The sequence below is a fragment of the Leopardus geoffroyi genome, chromosome A2 (assembly GCF_018350155.1).
Source record: "Leopardus geoffroyi isolate Oge1 chromosome A2, O.geoffroyi_Oge1_pat1.0, whole genome shotgun sequence".
In the NCBI taxonomy this organism is placed as follows: domain Eukaryota; kingdom Metazoa; phylum Chordata; class Mammalia; order Carnivora; family Felidae; genus Leopardus; species Leopardus geoffroyi.
Window position 1 is genome coordinate 92,276,822 of NC_059331.1, and position 16,974 is coordinate 92,293,795.

The 16,974-nt window shown below is 39.2% G+C and overlaps 1 protein-coding gene across 35 annotated transcripts in view; it reads left to right on the top strand.

Moving 5' to 3' along the window:
- ADAM22 (ADAM metallopeptidase domain 22) overlaps positions 1-16,974 on the top strand; it is a 241,527-nt gene that overhangs the window by 144,535 nt on the left and 80,018 nt on the right. For all 35 annotated transcript variants that reach the window (XR_006716267.1, XR_006716269.1, XR_006716270.1 and 32 more), the window contains exons 5-7: positions 8,649-8,731; positions 14,902-14,965; positions 16,642-16,711. Coding sequence is in view for 31 of the 35 variants with exons in the window: in XM_045494713.1 (XP_045350669.1) it covers positions 8,649-8,731; positions 14,902-14,965; positions 16,642-16,711 (217 nt within the window). In the remaining 4 variants the exon portion in view is untranslated. The remainder of the gene's footprint in view (positions 1-8,648; positions 8,732-14,901; positions 14,966-16,641; positions 16,712-16,974) is intronic.

Sequence of the window (16,974 nt, forward strand, 5' to 3'; positions counted from 1 at the left end):
CTTTTAGAATTTATGTCCATGGGTTATTTTAAAAAATATATTTTTAACCAGTCACCTAAATTAAGCTGATTACATAAGGGTGTTAAAAAAATCTTTTGAAAACTTATAGTGTGAATGAAGTTAAAGCCTAGAAAGAATTCACTTATACTATTCATCCTAGAGTTATATTTCATAGCTCAGCATACTAACAAAACAAATTATGGAGATCATTATAGGAAACAACCCTTTCATATTACTTAAATTCTATTTGCTATTGTCACCAATTCACAGAAAATGAGTATGACAACTAATGCAGTATAGTACCCTGGGTTAGATCCTGGAACAGAAAGAGGAAATTAGTGGAAACACTGGTAAAATCTCAGTGCTCAAAGTCTATTAAATAGTAATGTACTGAGGTCAATTTCTTAGTTTTTACAAATGTACTCAGGTAATGTAAGATGTTAACAGTGGGAGAAACTGGGTGATTAGGTATACTAGAACTCTGGGCACCATCTTTGCAACTTTTTTGTGTCTAAAATTACCCTGAAAATAAAGATTTTTTAAAAATTTTAAAAATGCTTAAGTTTAATAATCAAAGGGAAGGAATGGACTAATCTCAAAACAACAGGAAGTTATATAAAAATTAAGTACATTTAGCTTTATGAAAAACTGACAACATTGTAATTATTTTTCTCATCTTGGCATGAACTGGTAGAGATTTTGACCTGCATTAGTATAGACCCATGGACTATTGGCATTTGTGAACCACCATGTGGTAGTGTTCTTTAATTTTTAACTTACTGTAAAATGAGATGAGATTATCTTTCTCTCCACTTTTCTTTGAGAGCCTGTAGAATCAAATACTCTTATACTTTGTACCTGAAGAGGTGTTTAGCCTATGTCACTTCTGCGAATCTGCTCTGATTCTTTGTAATCCCAAATTATGAATTTTAATCCGGGTGGGTTGGTAGATCCTCTCCAACATAATAAGATTTTGCTTTTCTAGGAATTTCCTTGATGCAGATGGCACTAGGGAGATGTGGTATACTCCTGACTGAATAATGACTGAAAGCACCATTTGTCACCATTGGGAGGGAGGGTAAAGGTAAGAAAAGGGTGGGTTCCTCATGTTGATACTACTCAAGAGGAAATTGGAAATAGGTTATTGTAGGCAAGCACCTGGTGGAATAGATTTCAGCCGCATGGCCACAAACAGAAGTCTGGGCAGTGCACATGCCTGGGAGGAATCTAGTATACAGTAAAGTTCAACAGCAGGGCTTCAGTTATTGCAAAGGGGTATTGGCTAGAGCATAGCTTCTCAACCATGGCAGCATATTGGAATCATCTGGATAGATTTTAGAAATGCCAGGTCCCACCTGTAGAGATTCTGATATAACTGGTATGAAGTGAGGCTTGGTATTGTTTTAAAAGCTTCCCCTGTGATATTAGTGTGTATCCAGGGCTCAGAACCACTGTGCTAGAGTGAGCAGAGATCTCACCCATAGAGAAGGATGACTGGAATAAGCCCTGATCTGCAAGGCAGAAGGCTGGTCCTGGCACTGGTACCCATGGACAGGGAGAGGGCTATGACCCAGGGAGCAGAGCAGGAACACAAGGGTTTCCAGGTTGACAATTTGATCTGGTAGTGTCTCCACTGGCCATGTCCCTTTTATGGTGACCACATCATCTTTATTTTCCTGTGGTTTTCATGGATGTAGCACTGAATAACTTGCATCCTGTGAGGCCCCCTTGATCTTAATCTAACCAGGACAGTTGATCACTCTGGGTTTTGTAATGCTGGCCAAAGCATCCTACTTACCAGCACCTCACCTACAAAAAGTAGTGCTGCTTTTCATGACTCTGTCCACAGTAGAACTCTCACATATTCTTGGCTCACTTTTAACCTTCCATATTGTTTCTTATAAAGCCAGCTGCTCTGGGGAAAACAGGAAAAGGAGTGGAGAAGAGCTGTGGCTGTTTACGTCCTTTCTGCTTCATTAAGAATCTGCTGAGGAACTAGTGTATGATTTCAGGGAGCTCAGCAGTGAGGGGCTCTGAGGACAGGTGTGGTGTAAAGCAGTTGTTCTCAAAGTCTAGAGTGCATTGAAGTCAGCTGGCGGGTTGGCGAAAACACATCCCCAGAGCATCGGATTGGATTAAGTCTAGGGTGAGGCTTGAGAATTTCTTTCTTTCTTTCTTTCTTTCTTTCTTTCTTTCTTTCTTTCTTTCTTTCTTTCTTTCTTTCTTTCTTTCTTTCTTTCTTTCTTTCTTTCTTTCCTTCCTTCCTTCCTTCCTTCCTTCCTTCCTTCTCATTCATTCATTCATTCATTCATTTATTTATTTCATATGAGAGAGAGACAGCATGAGTCGGGGGGGGACAGAGAGAAAGAAAGGAAGAATCCTAAGCAGGCTCCATGCTGTCATTGCAGAGCCTGATGTGGAGTTCGAACCCAGGAATCATGAGATCATGACCTGAGCCAAAATCAAGAGTCAGATGCCCAACTGACTAAGCCACCCAGGGGCCCCAGGAACTTGTATTTCTAACAAGTACATGTTATTGTGATGGAAACTGCTTTTTTTAAGTTTATTTTGAGAGAGCAGGAGTAGAGTGTGAGCTGGGTGGTGGGGAGGTTGGGGCAGAGAGAGAGAGAGGGAGAATTTCAAGTAGGCTGCACACTGTCAGCATGAAGCCTGACTTAGGGCTCAAACCTGTGAACCATGAGATCATGACCTGAGCTGAAACCATGAGTTGGAGGCTCAGCTGACTGAGCCACCCATGTGCCTACATGGGGATGATTTCCTATTGGGTTGAGTATTTTTAGGTTAGTAATTCCAAATACAATATTCAAAACCACCTGGGGAACTTTTTGCAATTCTAAAAAACCTAGAGCCCTGCCTCCTTGGACGTTCTGCTTCAGTAGGTCTGAGGAAAGGCCTGGGAATCATTTGGTTCGCAAAGCCTATCACAGTGAGGCTTTGCTTTGGGGAATAGTTTTGGGAACCACTGCTCCTGAGCGACTGTTCTCCAGTGCAGGGCTTCTCAGCCACTGCAGCTTCATTGAATCACTGAGAACATTTATAAAGTTGCTGATGCCTGGGCCCTGTCTCCAGAGATTATGGCTTAATTGATTTGGAGTATGGCCTGGGCATTGGGACTAAAAAAATTTTTTTTAATGTTTGTTTATTTTTTAGAGAGAGACAGAGCGTGAGCAGGGGTGGGGTAGAAAGAGGGGGAGACACAGAATCCAAAGCAGGCTCCAGGCTCTGCCCTGTCAGCACAGAGCCTGATGCGGGGCTCGAACTCACAGACCATGAAATCATGACCTGAGCTGAAGTCACACGGTTAACCGACTGAGCCACCCAGATGCCCCTAAAAAAATTTTTTTAATGTTTATTTATTTTTGAGAGAGAGAGAGAGAAAGAGACAGAGTGCATGGGGGGGGGGGGGGGGGGGGAGGGGCAAAGAGAAAGAGACAAAGAATCCAAAGCAGGCTCCAGGCTCTGCCCTGTCAGCACAATGTGGTTCAGGGCTCAAACTCAGGTACCAGGAGATCATGGCCTGAGCCATGAATCAGTCGCTTAACTGAGCCACGCAGGCGCCCCAATGGGATTTTAAAACCTCCCCAGGTGATTCTGATATGCAGTCAAGATTGAGAACCACTGTTCTGGTGTCCTATTAATCAATGCCCTGAATCGTTCGTCTTGACAATAAATTAACAGAATCCTAGCTCAAGGGGCATGATAGAATCTTTCATTGAGTAAATATTCCCCGACTGCACCTCTCACCTATTTATATAGCAGTTTACAGTGGACTTTAATTTGTTATCTCCTGGAATCCTTCGCATATGTCTGTGAAGCAGTGTGGGTAGATATTATCCCCATTTTATTGATGAGGAAACTTGAGATTCGCAGTTTTCTAACAGCACACTTGGAGATATAAACATAGACACCATGGTCTAGTGGGGGACATAGTAATGAGGTGGAGTACAGACCTGAAAATATATGAAAATTCAAAGAGGTTTAGGAAGAGTAATTTGTGAAGAGGAGGGATTCAGAGAAGGCTCTTTAGAGGAGGTAACCCTGGCTCCGCTCCTCTTGGAACTGATGAAAGTTGCAGAATTTCCTTTGAGGGTCTGAATGGAGGGCAAATGACTGTGGCCTTGGTGCTGCGCTCCAATTGGTTCCCTTTATTGGATTTTTATAGTTTTGTAACCCAGTCTGTGTAACTTCCTTAGTGCTTTCAGTTTATCGTATTTATAATAAATTCTGTTTCTGTTTTGAGATCTTTCTGGCTATTTAATAAAAATGTGGTTTGTCTTTGAATATTGCAAGTAAGTGATTATTTTGACTTCCCTAGAATAAAAATTACAATAAGCCTGTTGTCCAGGGGGAAGTAAACCAATGGAGCTATCATACAGTTCATTTTTATAGAGGTGGGTAATTTTTTTTAGCTATAACTATTTAATTAGCTAAAAATAAACATCTGTACTATTATGATTGTGTTACTAAATCAAGGAGAAGAAAGTTTCAATGACAGTGGATTTATTTCTGGAACAAAAGAGACTTTAAGGAATAAAGCTCTGACTGGCAGTCGGCTAAAGAGCCGAAATCTATTAGGATGTGCTGCTGGCTTTTTTCTTTTCCTACATCTGTCTTAGATTATTATTTATAATACCTACTTTCATAAAGCATCTGGTTCCTCAAGAAAGTTGTATGAAGATATGGAGAACTTTTATAATTGATAATGCTTGAGAAAGTTGGCTTAAGGAGTCATCTTTTTTGCAGTGTACTGTTTTTATTTTCAAATGGAGTGCCTCTTTTAAGATACAAGTGTATTATTTTCAAATGGAGTGCCTCTTTTAAGATATAAGTGCAAAGATACACAATTTTATTTGCTTCTTAAAGTATTTTTTTAAATTTAAAATGCACATATTTTTTGACCTGCCAGATCCACATCTAGTAATGTGTTCTACAGACATAGCGACAGAATTGCACAAAATATGTTAAAGGATGTTTGCAATGTTGTTTATGACAACAAACAAATATGGAGATAATCTAAATGTCTGTTAGTACAGGACTATTTAAATAAATCATGGTTCACCCCTCTAATGGAATATTATGCCATCACTAGAAGAATGAGATATTGATATACAAAGATGTCAAGGTTAACTTAAAGGAAAAAAATTAAGTGGCAGAACAGTGTGCCCAGTGTACAACCCATTTGTGCACTGAAATAGATATCTGTGTATTTAGGTATTTCCTTTAATATACCATACAGACCATTCCTGATACAGCACACAAAATCTGCCAAACATGCTTACTTTTTAGGAGTCATCTATAGCCTGGACAGTGTTTATGAAGGAGATATTTTTCTACTCTTTGTCATGTACCTCCTGAATTCTTAGAATTTTTCTGTAAGCATGTTTTAATTTTTAAATACTGGGTAAACAAAAAAAAAAAAAATAAAATACTGGATGAAAAGTTACGTAAAAACTCAAAATCTATTAAGTTTATTTTATGTATTTTACACTTAATCTTACCCAAAAGGCTGAGAAGCAATACTTATTTTATTTATTTTAGTAATAAATTAATAATTTCAATGTAAAACTTTATTGCTTTAGTTCTTATTTTAATAACTATTGCTATCTGGTTAATAATCCCTTAAAAAATCACAACACACAAATTAATTCTCATCAGTATTTAGAAGAATTGCATGTACCATCAGTGAAGAGCCTCAGGATAGGAATTGTAAATAGCCCAACTGAAGAGATTTTACCCCCTGTTGTTTGTGCTTCTCTTGAAGTGTCATGGAAACATTTGATAATGAATCAACCATATTGAGCTCTTTGCTTCATTTGCAGTGTTAGGCTTTTGTGCAGATGGGTCTCAGTCATATGCTGTTTTTGGATTGACTCCTATTTTTCAGAATCAGAAATTAGTAAAAGATTGTTTTCCATTATCTAATCATCTATTTAGTCCCAGTATATTGGAAGATTGTTTTAAAACATGAATTATTTTTTTTTATGATTTACTATAACATGTTTCCAGAGTTGGCATTTTAAAGAAAACTTTAGTAGTTTATAAAAGATTTCTTATGTGCCTTTGCTTCTGACATATTTTCCCCACGTACAGTGACTTGTCAACTTCCATTGTTCCCTAATTTGATACCATAATTCTTCTGATTATCTTTTTTGTTTCTGCTTTTTTTTTAAGTTTTTTTTTTTTTTTTTTTTTTTTTTTTTTTTTTTTTTTTTTTGAGAGAGAGAGAGAGAGAGAGCACAGGGGAGGGGTAGAGAGAGAGGGAGATAGAGAACTCCAAGCAGGCCCTGCATTGTTGGCAAAGAGCCTGACACGAGGCTCGAACCCACAAACTGTGAGATCATGACATGAGCGGAAACTAAGAGCTGGATGCTCAACCAACTGAGCCACCTGTTTCTACTATCTTTATATCTGCTGTTCACTACAGTCTTAGACTTCAGAAAGAGATCTGATGGGGTTATTTAGTAACTATCCAATAGAGGGAAACATTTTTAGATAGAATTATCTCTGTATCCAGGTGACCCCATTGACTCTTGGCCCCTCTTGTCTGTTGAGTAGAAAGCTAGAGTGTTGTTGGTCCAATTAGATGTTTCCAGGAAAACAAGGTCTTTTGAAACATAGTGAGTTATAATTTACAATCTAATGTTATGGATAATTCTCAACAGAAGATATTTTAAACTCTGTTAAATTTACTCCTAGCTTTACTCAAAAAATAAATTAAAACAAACAAAACCCCTAAAGAAGCAGCCTGGGGGAAAGGTTAGATTTTCACTAGACACCCTATAGGTTCTAGGCCCAACTCATAAGTAGTGTAGGGGAAATGACACAGGGCTTGCATTTACACATTCACATAAAGTTTGCATCTCTACTTCGCAACTTCCCAGGTGGACAACCTTCACTCTTAAGGTTGTGACCTCCTATGTAGAACAGAGGGAGCAAGATTTCTTTATAGGATTGATGTAGGGATTTAAGGTGATTGTGTATGCACATTGAATAATTGACACACAGTAATTATAACAGTAGCAAGCATTTATTAAGTGCTTACTAAGTGGCAAGCATTATTCTAAGCCCTTTCTTCATTTTACCTCTTTAATGGTCTGAACACCCCTCTGAAATTGTTGCCCCCATTTGCCAGATGGCCTGTAACTTGCCTGAGGTCACACAGCCAGTAAATGAAGGAGCTGATAGCTCATGCAGTTAGCATCTACACCAAACCAGCCCTATGCAGAAAGTTGGTGTCTGTCTGTATTTCCTAGGACAGAAATACAGTCTGTGGCCTATTGGGTTATACCCCCTGCCAGGCTTATAGGTGAGTACCCCCCTGTTCTTACCGTCCATCAAATCCAACTGCATTCCTCAGTTCATGACGCTCAGTGACTCCTTTGGAGATTTGGTGATGTCACAGGATTAGGCAGACTAGCTCGAGTGCCTATTCTTGGCCCCCTCACTGCAGCTGAGGTCCCCCAGATCCTGTAGGATTATCTCACGAGGAGCAGAAGTTACAGGCCCAGCTGCCTTCCTTGGGATTCCAGTGCAGAAAATGTCTTCAGGCTTGTTACATCCTGTGTCTTTCTGTTCTCTCCCCTCTACTTGTCAAGTACTGAATATTTGAGGTAGGATTAGTCCTAAAGTCAGACTATAAGGCAGGTAGCATTTTTGCCCCTTTAAACCATCCATTGTTCAAGTCCTTCTGATTTCATTCTTTCACATCTCAGTGGATCAGTTGAAGTAGCAGCTTTCAGCTTCTGAAGAAATAGGAGATTAGTGGGGGAATGGAAGAGGCCATTTAGAACAATGGTTCTCAAATTTTAATGTGCATATGGATCAATAGGGGCCTTGTTAAAATGCCGATTATAATAAGTAGGTAGGTTGGGGCTGGAGTTTGAAACTGCATTTCTAACCAGCTCCTGGGGGTGTTAGTGCTGCTGGTTTCTAGACTATGCTCTGAGTGGCAGGTATTTGAAGACTGAGGCACCACCCTGAGATGGCAGAGGATTTATCCTATTACCTTTTCCAGGAACGTTTAATCCAAAGAAATGAGTCTCATGGGATTTTAGTTAATGTAACCAGCTGCTAGAAGAAAGTTTGGAATTTCACACCCCACCCAGACAGCTTCCTGGGAAAGCCATTCATGATTGGAGAACAAAATAGTATAAATTTGTCAAGTTTTGCTATAAACACTATAAAAATAGGTATTTTCCTCCATCAGTTTAATTTAGTGACTCTGGAATGATTTATAGTCATTTTTACTTAGCTGTATGTGAAAGAGCATCATCTTGCTGGTGCTCTAGGTTGAGTTTCTCATGACTGGGGAGATAGATGATTCAGCTGATCCTGATGCAGGAGCCACAGATGTATTTCAGTATCTATTTCTTTGCTCTTTCTATCATCACCTACATAAAAGGCAAGTTAAGTCAACTTTTATTTCTTCATCTTTTGATTTGGAGTTGGCTCGCTTGGAGTGTTTATGAATAATTCTGTTAGAAGAGGTCTGATAGCACTAATCTGAATAACGAAATATTCTGCAGAGCTTCAGACATGGAGGTGTGGCGTGCACTGGAACCTGAGGAATGACGTGGGTGATGCTCTTGGCGATGGTGGAGGCTTATGCTCTCGGTTTCTGTTTCCAGGGAGGAGAACATTGCTACTACCAGGGCCGTGTCCGAGGAAACCCAGCTTCATTTGTTGCATTGTCAACATGCCATGGACTTCAGTAAGTGTCCCCCAAGTTTTTGTACTATCCACTCTTTCAGTCACTTATTTTCTTTATTTTTAATGCACTGTAATCAAAATTCTATGTCAAGTAAATCAGCAACGGATCTGATCTTACTTTCTTCTGAGGTTTCGAAACCAGGTAGATTTTTAGATTAGAGTTGCGGAAACAGGCCAGGGTCTTTGGAGTTATGATATGACACCCTATGGTGATGTTTGAAGCATTTTCTAGTTTCATCCAAGTTGGGACAGGAGCGGTTTGCATAATGTGGGTCTCTGTTTCTCTGGGTGTTTAGACCCTTGGTACCATTCTGCCCCTACTCCTTCTTGATGCTAGTTTTTATAGTTTTATGGAATAGTAGAAATTTTAGTAGGTGGAAACTCTTGACTCCTTGTACAAAGACACTAGACTGCAAATCACCTCAAGAGCTCATGTGTTGGAGCCCATTGTTTGTCCAGAATCCCACCTAAAACCCACAGCAAGCTTGTGGGAGCGTCTGTCTGTTCTCGGAAACCTCCAAGGAATGGAGGTCATGCTTCTTCGGGGCCTTGCTTCCTTTCTCATAACCTTCATTATCAAAGAATGTTTGCTGATGTTTAACATGGGAATACATCCACTTCCTCTGTTCTGTCGCTAATGGTGACACACAGGTGGCCAGCTCTCACTTGTTTTGTTAACACCGTGTGAAGCTACCGTGTCACTCCTCTGCATTCTACTGAAGCTAAATCATCTCAGTTCTTCCTTGTTTGCTTTACTTTTTTTTGGATGTGGAACAAACCAGCACTTTAGTTTTGTTAAATTTTTTCTTGGAAAATTTAAAATGCATCCTGTCAGTTCCCAAGTAAGAGATCTGGCTTTTTTGTGTAGCTAGCAGTTATTGAGTGTCTGCTATGTGCCAGCCCCTGGGAAAATCGAGGCAATGAGAACATGACTCCTGTCCACAACAGCTCACAGTCCTGTGGGGGAAGCTAAAACTAGCTCAGCTTCCTACTATGGAATGAGATAGGTATGTTTTCTTTGAGAGAGAAAGTAACAGAAAAGTGCAAATAGAGAGTGGGCCCTGGGGAATGAGGTAGTGCTTGAGGCCTCTGAAGAAATGCCATCTGAGTAGGTAGAGTGGGCCCTTTAATAGGCTTTGATAGAGCCTTCCAAGAGAGAGGGCTAGGCAGACAGGTCTTAACGTTAGAAAAGAGTTCTAATGGGAAATCCAGGAAAATCGAGCTAGTCTGCCTAAGTGGTGCCTCCAGTCAGACTTGGGCAGTAGGTATGCGAGAGGCAGAAGGTAGAGAGTATGAGGAACCAGAGGAATGACACCAGATGCCCAAGAGCATGGAAGACCTCTATCTGCTGATTGTTTGCTCTGAAAGACTTTTACTTACTTTGATTACAGTCTTTGACTAAAGAGACATTTTTACAAACAGGAATCCATGCCTCATATGGTCTTGGTTTTCTTATCTGTAAAAATAAATTTAAAGTCCCCTTCAGTAATAAAATTGTTACAACTCATCTCAAGATGAGCACAGCTTTCTGCTAAGAGTGGTACCCTGGGCCCATCGACATTCGTGACAACAAATGTATGATAGTGATATAAATAGGAAGAGGCTTTTTTCTCCTTCTCTTCCTCTTACCATCTCAACCCAAAGTTCCCATGTAAGCATCTTGCCCAGGGCTTATTCCACTTTGTCTTCCAGTTTTCCAAACAGCATGTCGTGAGAAGCAATGAGAAGGTGTCACTGCCTTCCAGGGACTCTGGTAGACCAGGAGCTTGCTACTAACCTTACACAGTCATTTGAAGGAGGATGGAAAAGAAACTTTAAGGAAACTTTAGTGACTATATCAGGAGTATCACTCTGAGGCAGCTTCAGTTGTTTTAACTAGGTAAAATTTACCTCTGTCATGAGAAAACTTTCTGTTTAAAATGAAACAAAAAAAAAAAAAAAAACAGAAAATGCATCATGTGTCTAGGAACACTGTCAGGATTGTGTATAAGCATCTTTGGGTGTTCTTAGACCTTTGTGAGCGTGTTGGATAAATTTACTCTTGATCCATTTTGTTATTTATTATTAATTATCCTCATGTTGATTTTACTTTCTGAAAAAATTGCTGACAAATATTTTAGAGGATATTACTAAATATTAAATAATTTATATTGTATCAATTACATTGATTTGGATATGAAATAGATTATTTCATCCATGACTCATCTTTAGTAATTTACCAAGTACATACATAGATCTCTCATTTTTCTTGGTTTACTGAATTCAGTTGAAGAACATGAAGGGGGGGAAAGATGCATATTTATATATCTTTTCCATAAAGAACCAGAAAATGCACATTTTAAAAAAATTTTTAATTTTTTAAGTTTTTATTTTTTATTTTTTATTTATTTTTTTTAATATATGAAATTTATTGTCAAATTGGTTTCCATACAACACCCAGTGCTCACCCCAAAAGATGCCCTCTTCAATACCCATCACCCACCCTCCCTTCCCTCCCACCCCCCATCAACCCTCAGTGTGTTCTCAGTTTTGAGTCTCTTATGCTTTGGCTCTCTCCCACTCTAACCTCTTTTTTTTTTTTTTTTTTTTTTCTTTTTTTTCCCTCCCCCTCCCCCATGGGTTTCTGTTAAGTTTCTCAGGATTGCACATTTTTTTTTCAAATTCAGAGGACTAACAGGCAGTATTTTGGTCCTGGTATGTTTGATGTTATGACAAAATCCTGTAACTATAGGAACCTAAAAGAATGGAATCAGATGTAAGTTTATTGCCCTCTTGTGGCAATTTTTAAGAATGGCTGTTTCTTTTCAAAATCTTGTTTTGATCCAGCCTTTTAAAAAATCAGCTCTATTAGCCTATAATAAATAGGTCCTGGATGCTGGTTTTTATCAAAAGTATACTCTGTGTGGACTTGATATACTTATTGGAATTTTATATAAATACAACCGAAAGGTGTCAATGCTCAAAACAAATAAAACACATATGCTTTTTAATAGTTAAAGAGTTAGTGATGGCACATTATCATATAGGGAGCCAGAATCTTCTAGATATATATGATGTCAGAATCTGATTTCTTTACCCTGTGTGTCATGATGTTTAGATCCAATAAAGGTCACTGACTTTCACACTGGACACCAACTTAATGCAAGAGGAAATAATACCCTGGATTATTTAAACAAAACAATCTGCTTGCTGTTTAATCAGCATAGCCATGTGAATTTTGGCAAAGGGTAGTTGTTCTGTACCATTTTCTGGATGGGTCTGGCCAGTTCTCAACAGGTGCAGAGAGAATGTCTGCTGTCGTATTTGGTCTACTGTTTGAAAAAGGCTTCCCCCACTCTGATTCTTTAGGAGTGTATTGTCAGTAATATCTTATAAATTGCATCTGTTTATCTTCAAATTCCAAATGCGATGTCATCCAAATTCAGAAAGTGTACTTTGGTGGAAAACCTTACAGATGTGAGAGAAGCAGTTCTAAGGGTATATGAAAGTTGAGGGCATGTGGAAGATGTTACAGCAGGAATGAAAGAATTTGGATAGAGGCAGAGCTGAAAGCCATTATGATTACAGCTCAGGGAAACCAACTGATTCCATTAAGCCATCATCAAAAGATAAATACTATTATATGCTTAACAGTTTGGGTCTCATGCAGTCATTTCCACATAACACTGAGAAATGACTCCTGAAGATCACACTTTGTCCCTTCTCAGATGCCTGAATGATAAGACACATTTCTTCAGTGTCATTAGAGGTTTCATCTTAGTAGAAAGACCATGTTCTCCTAGAAGGAATGGCCATCAGGATCTCTCTGAGTGGGAGCTGAGGCCATCTGTAGCTTAAAATGCCCTCCAGAGGATTTCTCAGTTGGCTTATAGTCATCTTCAGCCTAAGAGATCAAAACCCAACTCCAGATTTATGCCCTGCTCCCTGCATCCTGCTTCCAAGGTCCATTCTGTCCTTCCTGCAGCTTTTCCTATCTGACTAAATGGCAAACCCATCTCACCAGTTGCTCAGGTCAAAACCTTGGAGTTTTCATCGACACAACTCTTTCTTGCATACTCCAATTCAAATTCATTAGTAAATCCTACTGGTGTTCTAATTTTGAAAAACTACCCCCAATTTGACCAGTTCTCACGATCTCCACCATTACCATTGTGATCTAGGTGGCTACCATTTTTTTTTCCACCTGGATTATTGCTATAATTTCCCCATTTCCTGTCCTTGCCATCCTAAAGACTATTCTAACACAGCAGTTGGAGCAATTATTTTAAAATTTAAGAGCGATCGTGTTTCCCTCTGCTAACTTAAATCCAGATGTCTCTCAGGGTGAAAGCCAGGGCTGTTAGAAGGGCCTGCCTCATGTGGCCCCACTCTTCCTCTGATAATCATTTCAGAGCCCTCCTCACACCCACCCTACTCCAGCCACACTGCATCCTTGATGTTCCTGGAGCACACTTAGGGCTCAACGCTCTTTGCACAGATATCCTCCCTTCCTTTATTTCAGATCTTCTCTAGAAAGCCTTTCTCTGAGACTCTATGTAAATCAACAGTCGTCTCTCTTTGGTCTCTACACCCAGTCCTCTAGCACAATTTATTGTCCTTAACCTGCTTTACTTTCCTCCCTAGAATTTTTTACCACCATATATATATATAGATATATCAATATATATACCATATATATAGTATATATATATAGATATATCTATATAGATCTAGATATATATAGATATACTATATAACTATATAACTATATCTATATACCATATATATAGATATATCTATATCTATATACCATATATATAGATATATCTATATATATATACCATATATATAGATATATCTATATATATATACCATATATATAGATATATCTATATATATACCATATATATAGTATATATGATATATGATATGATATAGTATATATGATATATAGTATCTATGATATAGATATATCTATATATATATACTATATATATGGTATATATATTGATATATCTATATATAGTATATCTATATATCTATATTTATATCTATATATATATACTTGTTGATTATATATTTTTTGTCTGTCTTCCCTGCAATGCACATGAGCACCATGAGGGCAGAAAAATCATCTGTTTTGTCCACTATGGTACCCCCAGCACTTAGAGCAGTGTATTGTAGGTGCTCTGTAAGTGTGTGCTGAATGAGTGAATGGATGAAGAGGTAGCCAACTGCAGATAGGCAGTTCAGGAACCAATCTGCCTGGGCTCTCTGTTCCCGCCTCTGATCTTCCTGGTTATGTAATTTGGTCAGGTTACTTCATCTCTTTGAGCTTTGGTTTCATTTCTTGTAAAAATGAGTATAGGCAAACGTATAAGTGTGCCTCCCTCATACATTTGTGGAAGCGATTCAAATGAGTGTCAAGTTTTTAGCGCATGGTAAATTGTTGAAATGCATCATCTCTTGTTACCAGAGAACGTTTCAGGTGTGTGGTAGATAGGCAATTCTCAGTGTAGTCCCTGACAACCTGCGTCAGAACCACCTGGGATTTGTTTAAAATGCAGCTTCCTGGGCCCTAGCCAAGAAATCTGAGGAAGGCCCTGAAAGTTTTACAATTTTACAAGCTCTCCAGGTGACTATTTGCATATAAAGTTTTAAAATTACGTGTTGGAGGGAGGAATAGTGGACCACAGTTAAAGAATGATAACCCTGAACCTGGGAAGGGTCAGGATGAGGAGACCCTGCTGTTTATGGGGAGTCAGAGGAACGAGCCTTTCCCTTTAGTAGTGTGTGTGTGTGTGTGTGTGTGTGTGTGTGTGTGTTTACCCACGTGTGATGTGGTGCAGTGTGTATGTGTATGTGGGGTGTGGTATTGGGAGGTTTGTGGGGTATGATGTGTGGTATGTAGTATGTAATCTGTATGTGCTGTGTATGTGTGGTATGTGGGGGTATATGTGGGGTGTGTGTGTATGTGTGTGGTGTGTGGTAAGTAGGGTGTGTGTGGTGTGGTATATGGGGAATGTGTGTGTGTCTGTGTGTCTATGGTATGTGGTGTGTAACTGGCGATGATGGGTGGGACTGGGAAGTGAGGGTTGAGAAGTGAATTCATCCTTCAGCAGCTGTTGATTTTAAAATGATCTTGTTCTGAGGCAAGATGGCTATGCCTGATTATTTTCTTGTCCTTGGCAGTGGAATGTTCTATGATGGGAACCACACCTATCTCATTGAACCAGAAGAGAATGACACCTCCCAAGTAAGTGCTCCTGTTTCTTGTGGCCAATGTGAAAATTTATATTGGGGGCTTTCCCTCTTCCCTTTTCCTCCTTTTTTTTTTTTGGTCTCTATTTTCATATTTTTAGAGTCAGGATATAATTGAATATTGAATAAGTCAAAACCACAAGTGTTTTTTAAAGTCTGTCTCTTTCTCTGGATACTGGAAATACTTTCCTTCTCAGGTGTTCTGAAGCTTCCATTTTTGTTCTAACTCCACCATAATGTGCTGTGATTTGTCTTAGTTTGCTCAGGCAGTCATCATAAGAGAGTGGGTGGCTTGAACAACAGAAATTTATTTTCTCACAGTTGTGGTGGCTGGAAGTCCAAGATCAAGGTGCCGGCAGGGTCCATGTCTGTCAAGAGCTCTCTCCTTCGATTGGGATGGCTTCCTTCTTACTCTGTGTTCACATGGCAGAGAGAGAGAGAGAGAGAGAGAGAGAGAGAGAGAGAGAGAGAGAAAGAGAGAGAGCGCGCTTTGGTGTTTCCTCTTCCTATAAGGACCCCAGCCCCACCCTTGAAACCTGTTTTAACCTTTAGTACCTTCTCATAGGCCCAATCTCCAAATACAGTCACATTAGGAGTTAGGGCTTAAACATATTAATTTGGCAGGGTGGGGATGGACACAATCATTCAGTCTGTTACACACCAACTCAATAGATGCATGATTTTCCACCTCATTTTCTTTTCTGGATTTCAGATTTTTCTCTATTGCCTATTGTCTATAAGGCCTTGTGCTGGTGAAATGTAGAGAAATCTGTTTTATTAATTTCTCCTTCATTTTAGTCGAAACAATTCATTTTCCAAAAAAAACTAGAAGAGGGTTGAGTTAATATTATAGACTGCAGAGAAAGATAATACACTTCCATTCTAGCTCTGTGCACAGAAACATTCTTCATCGTGTCGTGCAACAGTGTTCAAACACTTAAGTAATTTCTAAAAATACACACTGTGTTGCCACCCATAAAGGGAAGCTATTTGTATTGTATTTTGTTTTCTGGATGCCTATTACTGGCTGTCGTATCACTTCGCCTGGCCAGGTGATGTTTTTATGGCAGTATCATGAAACTTGACTGTTTATGACATTCTGGTTTTTTTTAATGGAAAGAAGCCAGAAGTAGTTACTTGAATGTTCATTAATTTTTCTTAGATGGAACAGGACTTTTTGTCTGTTGGTTTGTCACAGAACTTTGTATGACATTTGAATTTTGGAGCAAGGTCCGTTTGGGCATCTGCTTACACCAGTCATCCTACTCCCCGATACCGGAAGAGTGTTAGCCCTGCAGTCTTTGCCTAGCAAAACTATCTGACTCTGAAAGTGGGGCAGGGATCCTCAGACAGGAACTAGTTATAAAAAGCATTAGCCCATTTTCCCAGATGTCTTACTTCTCCTTGGGGGAATAGGTTCATTCATTTATTTTCCATTACTGCAGGCTTTGGCCTCTGTGTCTGCAGAGGCATTTTGTTTCTAATAGGATATTTCTCTGGTGCAGGGGGAATCCAGGCGGGGGAGGGTTGCACAGTGGCTCATTGCCTTTCCAAATCCAGGAGGGCGCATAGTCATGCTTCTTTTAGGGGTCTCTGCTTCTTCAGCTCTCATTGCCTGAGGCTGGGGATAAGTGGTTGCATGTGCTCAATCTCTGTTGTTTGTTATTGCAGGAGGATTTCCATTTTCATTCGGTTTACAAATCCAGACTGTTTGAATTTCCCTTGGATGATCTTCCATCTGGTATGGTATTCATATTATGACTTTAAAAAAAGTCAGGCTTAATAATTCATTTGAATGCTTTAGAGCTAATCTGTATGTGAAATGTCCTTAGCACATGACTGCTCATAACAGTTTGAGAGAGAAAGTGACATGAGGTCAAGTGACATCAAGAAGGACAATAAAATGCAAACTGACCTCATGTTTGTAGTGGATGAGTTTGGAAAGATACAGCTTGAGCACATTGGAGGAAGACTTTTTAAAATGGTAACAATCACAGTAGGGTA